Here is an 8,678-nt window from a genome sequence, read left to right as displayed (position 1 = left end):
CATTTTCTGTTTCGTTCATTTTATTCCTTCACAATAAATACACGACAAACACTGTCAGACTTTTCAAGATATTAAGATATCAAACCTGATAAAACGCCGTAGAAAAACTACATTCTTAAAAGTAAAACAATATATGGTAAATCATACAAAATATATATGTGCAGTTTATTAATATAGAAAAAAGAATGCAAAAAATACTTTTTTGTCAGTCACAGTCAACAAGTAACTCTAAAACTTGAGAGGGAAATGAATATGTGTGCATCGTGACTGGAGCAGGCTCAGAGATCTTGTATGTGTTCTGGGATAATATGCTTCACTACTGTGTCTCAAAATCCAGTGAAATGTTTTTGACGACTCCTTTAAGCTCCAACAGGACCTGTTAAAGACAGATATTAATATTAATTAACTAGAATAGATGGTCTACGATTAAAAATATACATGAATATTTGTTTTTTTAGCATTTTTGTACAGAGAATAAAAACTTACATCAGATACAGGAAACAATAAAATGAGCAAATCCCATGCTACATTTATTTTGAATATAAAAATACTTTGCTTTGTCACTTAATTACGAGACCAGAGCTCAGCCTCAGTTGTATATTTCTCATTTAAATAAAAGAAAAGACTTCAGAGATGCAGTTTCTGAGTCCCTTAAATGATCAATTTGATAATATTAAATTTTATTGTCAACAAATCCCATGAAAAGACTAAAACCAACAATGAATTGATCGCACTAAGTCTGATATAGATTAATCCTCTGTGTCATAAACCTCCTTTTTTTCCCCCAAAAAAATGATTTAAAACATATCAAAGAGCGACACTGTTGCACTGGACGACACTTTCCTTTAATACGATGAACACGGGCGCTGTAGTTTATTTTAAGTTGATCCCTCATACACCATTCTGCAGCCTTAAATACTCTCCGGCACGCAAAATCCACAGCTGATAATAGTCCCAAACAAATGCACTGTTTTAGGAAATTACTGAACCTTTTGTAAAAATGTAACTATATATTTCCTAAGATTTGCATCCTCAGTATAACTCTATGGGCCACAGACAGGCTGAGGACGTCAACAAGTATTGAGAGACAGATGAAGACATTGATAGTTTCGGTTGTTTCATGGGATTTGCTGGGACTCCCTTCACCAGATTTAGCAGGTGATAGTAGAGGTATTTCCCTCAAGGTGACACCAGAAAGTAATGCAGATGCATCCTAAATCTTGATGTCTGCCGGTGTCTTCCCCCCCCCACCGTACCTGTTTGATGACCGGCCGTCTGTTCTTCCTGTCGTGGAGGCAGTTACAGGCCAGAGAGTAAACACTCTCCGCCTGGCTCAGCTCCCAGTCTCTCATCTTCTTGTCCAGAAAGTCCTCTAAAGTCAGCTCCTCGTCTTCATCATCGATATCATACCTCATCTCCATCTGGGAGAGCGAGGGAGGGAAAATCACATTGCAGGTTATCGCTTTTATCATGCTGGAGAAACTTCATTTCTAGTGTCCATTTTTATTGCACATACACTCCAAAAAAATGTGTGTATTACCATCTGGAACAGCAGCAATGATGAAACTGTCTCTCTTTAATGACTACCAACTGATAACGCTCCTTTACTAATTAAATGCAAAGTCTTTAATAAGCTGTAATCGTGAACTGGAGCTTGACAGACACACAGTGAAAGCCTCTTTTGTGCTGCTCACCAAGAACTGCGGCTCACGGTTTTCATCGGCTGGCGGGAGTCCAGACAATATTTCTAACAACACCTGTAGATGGCAGAAAGATGGGGGTCAAACACATGGCTCCGGACCAGAGAAAACCCTTTATGACTCCACCGTGTGCCAGGTAGCTCCACAGACAGTGTAGTGTTTCCACAGCTGTCCTAATAAGACATATAAGCTGTATATACTGCTCTATATGGAAGGTCAGGCGGTTTTATACACTGCTGATCCCATAAATCATTCAACCCATGTCATACACTGGGTCATATGTTTGACATTTACAGATACTAATACAGTACAGCTGTGGCCTGAAACTGATGAGGAGTTTTTTTAGTAGGATATAATGACAGATGATACATAAAACAGAGCTCTATTTTCACAAATAGGAAGAAATCTATACTGTAATGTTTATGTCCTGCAATTGTGTGTGTGTCAGTACTGCAGGTGAACCTTACACTCAAGTAAACTGCAGAGTTGTGTTCTATATTTTACATTACAGTAGCAGTTTCCTGACATAATATCCCCATCTGTGTGTGTGTGTATTTTGGGTGCGCCGTGTGCGTGTGTCTGCAGAAAGCAAGCCTACCACTCCAAAGCTGAAGACATCAGATTTGGGTGTGATCTCTCCTCTCAGCGCCTCAGGTGCCATGTACGCACGGGTACCCACAATCCTCTCCGTCATCATGGTCGTTGACGTCCGCTTGGCCGACGCCCTCGTCAGCCCAAAGTCGGACATCTTTGCCACAAATTTTTCATCTAACAGGATGTTTGCGCTAACAAGAGGAAAAAAAAAAAGAAAAGGTTATGAGCACGGAGAGCTGTGAAACATCAATAATTAATATATGTATTTCCCCCAAATATGGAACTATTCCTTTAAGAATATTTTAAACAAATTAATTTATTTGTATGTTTTTTTTTTTTTAAATATTTCTTTATTGTTATTATTTAAAAAAAAAAAAATTATGCTGAAATCTGCTGTATACATTTATTTGATTTATTTAGTAATTTTAATATTTCTTTATTATTGTTATTATTATTATTATTATTGGGTTTTTTTGTTTCAATTTAACACTATTTTATTTTTTGCTGGGAATTTGGTGTGAATTTATTACTCATTTATTTATTTTCTATATTTCTTTATTATTATCATTATTATTATCATTATTATTATTTATTTGTTTATTTTATTTAACATTTTTTTATTTTTATGCTGGAAATCTGTTGTGTGAATTTATTTTATTAATTTATTATTATTATTATTACTATTATTTTATTTATTCATTTTTTCTCCTCCCTTGTTCTTGAATACTTCAATTTTGCAGTTACTACCTGTTATTATATGTACATATTACATATTTTGCTATGGTTCAGGTTGTTGTTGTCATTTTTCTTAAGGAAACAATAAAAAGCATGATTAAAAAAAGAAAAGAAAATATAAGTTAAAGGGCATTGATAAGAGTAAAGACCTCCCTTTATGTACCTTTTAACATCTCTGTGGATATGATGGTTGCTGTGCAGATACTCCAAGCCTCTCGCTGTCCCTTCAGCTATCAAGGATCTCTGTCGCCAGCACAGTGGAGGACTTCCCTCCTAAGAAAGACAAAAAGCATACGATCAAATTATCTGTGTAAAAAGCACAAGTACTAGAAGTCGGTGTCAGCGGTGTAGACGGTGCTCACCAAGCAAGCTAGTCGGTCTAGCAGAGAACCGTTGGCCATGAGGGCGTACACCAAACAGGGGTGCTGTCCATCACAGGAAAATCCAACCATGTCAACCAAGTTTTCATGTTTCAACCTGCGGAACAAACAGTCTCATCAAACCAGACCTGACTCTGCAGATATATGAATCATTATGTTGTTAACCTATGCTGGGTTTAAAGAGTGAATAGTTTGACATTTTGGGAAATAGCCTTATTTGTATGCTTGCTGAGAATCATGAAAGTTACAATGACATGTGTTTACATTTACGGTTTGACCAAGATCTGTATGAACCAATTTATTTTCTAATTAGTAATTACAATAAGTGGTGTTTTGTTCTCTCAAGTTTCCATTACTTTGATTACGACCCAGCGTGTCTGCTCTAGTTAATAAAACATAATGGTTATGAGGGGGCTGTGAGTAATAAGGGCATAGACAGGAGACGAGACGTACGCTTTCAGAGTTTGGATCTCTTGGTTGAACTGAACTCTCAGCTCGTCCACGGAGACGTCATCCATCTAAATGTAAAACAATCATATTTTGTGCTTTACAAGATCTGTAAAAGTATGAGATTGGTATGAATATATTGTTCACTTACTGGATTGAGCTTTTTCACAGCAACAGGTTTGTCATTAATGAGACCTTTGTACACCGTGCCGAAGCCTCCCTCTCCGAGTCTGCTGCCGCCGTCTGATATGGGACGGTCATCGAAGTTGCCTGTGACCTTCATCAGCTCGTTGTACAAGAAACTGGAGAATTCTAACGAGGGACACAGAAAAGGGTCATATTATACTTATTTATACTAATATCATACTTATTTATACTAATATCATACTTATTTACACTGATATCATACTTATTTATACTAATATCATACTTATTTACACTGATATCATACTTATTTATACTAATATCATACTTATTTACACTGATATCATACTTATTTATATTAATATCATACTTATTTACACTGATATCATACTTATTTACACTGATATCATACTTATTTATACTAATATCATACTTATTTATACTAATATCATACTTATTTACACTGATATCATACTTATTTATATTAATATCATACTTATTTACACTAATATCATACTTATTTATACTAATATCATACTTATATCATACTTATTTACACTGTGATTATATATTGTATGTGTCCGATGCACATATTTTTTATTATTAATTTATTTCTCTACATATATAATGTTACATATTGTATCACTATGTACATAACTTACATATTACATACTCCTTTATTTCTATTTTTCTTATATTTATTTAAGCTTTTCTATAAGAGCAACTGTAACATCCCAACACCCACCATTCCCCCTGAGGATCAATAAAGTATATCTGACTCTGATTGTGATTAATTTTTCTGGATAAGGCCCCATTGCTGCCACCTGCTGGTCAATTTTGTAGAATCACTATTTTTTCACAGAAGCATTACATTTAGTCAATCTACAATCATGAGTACTTCCATTTTATTCTACTTTATACTTACTTCTATACAATTCAGAGGGAATTATTGAACTTTTTACTTCTTTATATTTATTTGACAGCTATAGTTAGAGGTCACGTTGCAGATTAAGATTTTACACAAACAACATATTGATAGTTTATAAAATATGATGCACCGTTATACAGATTAACTACCCAACAAAATATAAAGTATATTGCGAAGGACACTTTTCTACATGAGTACTTTTACTTTTGGATTTTGAATGCACAACTTGTATTTGTAATGGAGTAGTTTTACATTTTGTTAATGCTGCTTTTACTCGAGTAAAACATCTGAATGCTTCTTCTTTAATGCTAATGCACTGTTTTATTTCGAACATCTGTTTTCTTATTATTATTGTTTTATCTTATATTATTGTTGGGTATTTTATTTCATTTTATTTGTGTATAATTTGTACTTGTCTGATTTTATTCGTCTTGCAATCCTGACATGTTTTAGTCGTGATTCAACCACGTAAAGCACTTTGTAACTTTACGTTTTTTATTATCATCATCATTAAGTAGTTCATGTTTTATCAACCCGAATGTTTCTTCCTTACACAAGGGGGATATTATATTTCAATTAAATTCAAAACATGCACATAAGGTCATCAAAACTGAAGTTGAGGTTTTCAACTGACATACACACTGTATGCTTCACAACCTCCTCTCACGTACAGATCACCACAAAGGACTATATGCATGAAAAGAAGTCATATTCATCCACCTGTGTGTCCTGGTTCACTGCTCCCCAGTAGCATCTGTGGCTGCAGAACAGAGCTGTCAGGTACCGGCTGTGTCTCCGTCTCTTCCAGTAGTCTAGTTGGAAGAGCGCTGTATGTTTCTACAGCTGGAGGAGCCACCTGGGCCTCTGCTGAGACGGCCTCTTCCACTGAGTCTGGACAAAAGAAAAAAGATAAGTTATGATGATATGGTGCTCTAGTCAAAAGCATGGTCTTAATACCTGAAAATAATACACAAACACAAAGAAATAATGTGTTTTCCCTCTTTTGTGTTGTACGGCAATTATTTGATTTCTTTTTTTTTATCATGAATGTCAACTGCTGCTATGTGTTAACATTGTGTGTCATCATGTAATCCCACATGAAACAGACCATTTCTTTGTAGGATACAAAAAAATACGATTAATAACAGTCTGTTTTCTTTGTGGTACTTGTTGATATTAAGTATCTATATGTTTTTAACATATTCTTCAAGCCGTTTCACACCAAGCAAAAATTTATGTCTGAAAAATTTGCACATACATTTATCAAACTTGGCATTAGAGTACTGATATGTCTGACTATATGTGTGATATCTGCATTTTATTTTTATGATCTGATTAGGACACATCCTGGGGGGGGATTTCAGAGTGGTACTGAGTTTGGATTTAATGTATTGGATTTATATTACAATATATTCCAGAAATCTGAAATGCAAAAAAATGCTTCTCTTCTCTAATCTTTTTTTTTTTTATAGTCCCAGACAAAATAAATATGAGCTTCTGTACTCATTCACTGAACATATCTGACAGAAATATCTGACTTGATGACCAAAATAAAACAGAAAAATGACATTGGAAAACTGTTTTGATGAGGATGATGTGTTAGTAGACCATTAGATATGGTTATATGTATATTATATAGTCTGTTATTATTATAAATCATACCTGGTAGCAGGACTCCAGCAGCAGCCAGTAACTTGTGTCTCTTCAAGATGTCCACCAGTTCCCCCACTGTGCTGTTGCTGGTCCCCCAGTCTCGGAGCAGCTCCACTGTGGGACTCCTACCTTGTGCAACAAGACCTTCATATCTCCTGAGACAGAAACACAGTAGATCAATAAATAGATATGAGCATACCTCGACCTAAACAGACAATATGACAGTGAACATATCATGTTAATATCTGCTGTAATAATAATCCCCTACCTCACATGAAGCTGAGAGTACCTCAGCTCTCCACTGGGCTTCCGGATGGAGACAATCACGTCCTTCCACCTGTCCTGAGGGTCCAGAAAGTCGGACAGTCTGCGATGCAAACTATAACCGAGGTTACGGATGTAAGTAGAGGAAGTTACTGAGTTATTCATTCTGCTACAACTTTACTGACACAAACTGACTTTGTGTTTCTAAACCGACATGATGCACATCTCACAGCCAAGCTATGGGTGTGAATGATCCTCCAGGGAGTGATCCATGAAAGCAGAACAACATCAGGTAGTTTTGCTCACAGTGTAGCAACATGTGTATTTCCTATATTGAGCAACTTCCTCAAACGTAACACAAAGTCTCCTCCCTCCATCCGGAAACACAAACAGTGATGGTAGACACATTATAACAGGGCAACTATGAACTGTTTGCCCTCCAGATGTCAGTAATAACAGGTTACCCTCTCTCTCTCTCTGGATGTGTTTCTAGTTACAGACTATAAAGAGCAGAGACAGACAGACACAGATCCTGTGCTTTCCTACATGCTTGTAGAATGACAGTGCTCTCTAGTGGACAATAATGAGAATTCACTTTTTTAAACCAGCTTGAGTTTGAGTTGTTAATGAGAATATATATATAGTATATATATATTTTATTTAACCTTTATTTAACCAGGTAGTACTCATTGAGATTAAGAATCTCTTTTGCAAGAGAGACCTGGCCAAGACAGCAGCATTTAAACATACATTAAAGTTTCAGACACCACAACATAAAACAATGCAAAATAAATACATAGCATAATATCATACAAAACACATTAAAATCAAGTGAATATGGTTTTAAAAATGATAATGACAGTAATTTCTTTACAAGGCAAGGCAGCTTTATCTGTAGAGCAAATTTCAGTAACAGGCCAATTCAGTGCTTTACATAAACATTCAAGAACGCTGCGACAAAGTGCAAAAGAACATTAAGACATAATTAAAACTTTAAAGATTAGAAAATAAAAACAAGCTAAAAATAGAAGCTAAAATAGAGTCTAACACACAAAAGTAAACATTATAGTGCAGTATAAGATCATTATTTGGTTTAAAGGTCCCATATTGTATAAAGTGTGATTTTCATCTCTTTTATATTATAAAGCAGGTTTAAGTGCTTTATAAATACTGTTAAACTATCAAAAAGCTCAATATACGGAGAAATACACACAGCCCGTATTCAGAAATTGTGCGTTTGAAACAAGCTGTTAGGATTTCTGTCCATTTGTGATGTCACAAACATACAATATTTAGACCATTACACGGTTTTAAACATAAACATTCTAAATGTGTCCCAGTTTATTTCTTGTTGCAGTGTATGTAAATAACATCAGCTGACAGGAAGTAAACATGGACCCAAGCTGTTGCCTAGCAACGCAATTCCATTGAAATGCACTAAAACAGAGCGTTTCAGACAGAGAGTGAATACAGGTATATTCAGGCAGACAGTATGAGGAGAATAAAGGTTTTTTTTTAACATTACAGCATGTAAACATGTTCTAGTAGAAACACAAAATACAAGTATGAACCTGAAAATGAGCACGATATGGGACCTTTAATAAAAGGCAGCAGCAGCAAATAGGAACGTTTGAAGCTTTGATTTAAAAGAACTCAGAGTTGGAGTCTGGGAGCTTGTTCCAGATATTTGGTGCATAAAAACTGAAGGCTGCTTCTGCATGTTGAGTTGTGACTCTGGGGACACTAAGCAGACCTGATCCAGATGACCTGAGAGGTCTGGATGGTTCAGAACATAGCTGAAGATCAGGAATGTATTTTGGCCCTAAACCATGT

At 35.5% G+C, this 8,678-nt stretch overlaps 1 protein-coding gene across 1 annotated transcript; it reads right to left on the bottom strand.

Annotated features, from left to right (window-relative positions):
- Positions 1-2: 2 nt before the first annotated feature.
- Positions 3-7,273, bottom strand: irak4 (interleukin-1 receptor-associated kinase 4). The gene is made up of 11 exons (XM_037767545.1): positions 6,850-7,273; positions 6,591-6,736; positions 5,649-5,819; positions 4,008-4,168; positions 3,863-3,927; positions 3,392-3,506; positions 3,193-3,302; positions 2,299-2,485; positions 1,695-1,757; positions 1,257-1,421; positions 3-376 (listed from the first exon to the last, which is right to left on the bottom strand). Exons 1-11 carry the CDS (start codon positions 7,008-7,010, stop codon positions 317-319), a joined length of 1,404 nt encoding a protein of 467 aa, XP_037623473.1. The 5' UTR covers positions 7,011-7,273; the 3' UTR covers positions 3-316.
- Positions 7,274-8,678: the final 1,405 nt, after the last annotated feature.

Source organism: Sebastes umbrosus, chromosome 4 (genome assembly GCF_015220745.1).
Source record: "Sebastes umbrosus isolate fSebUmb1 chromosome 4, fSebUmb1.pri, whole genome shotgun sequence".
NCBI lineage: Eukaryota > Metazoa > Chordata > Actinopteri > Perciformes > Sebastidae > Sebastes > Sebastes umbrosus.
Note: the sequence above shows the minus strand (reverse complement) of the source record. Positions and strands in the feature narration are given on the sequence as shown.

Coding starts and splice junctions, on each gene's coding strand:
- irak4 (XM_037767545.1), bottom strand. CDS start 7,010: ATGAATAACTCAGTAACTTCCTCTACTTACATCCGTAACCTCGGTTAT. Junction 3,928..4,007: donor CTGTGAAAAAGCTCAATCCA/GTAAGTGAACAA, acceptor TTTTACATTTAG/ATGGATGACGTCTCCGTGGA. Junction 2,486..3,192: donor ATCCACAGAGATGTTAAAAG/GTACATAAAGGG, acceptor TCCTCTTGTTAG/CGCAAACATCCTGTTAGATG.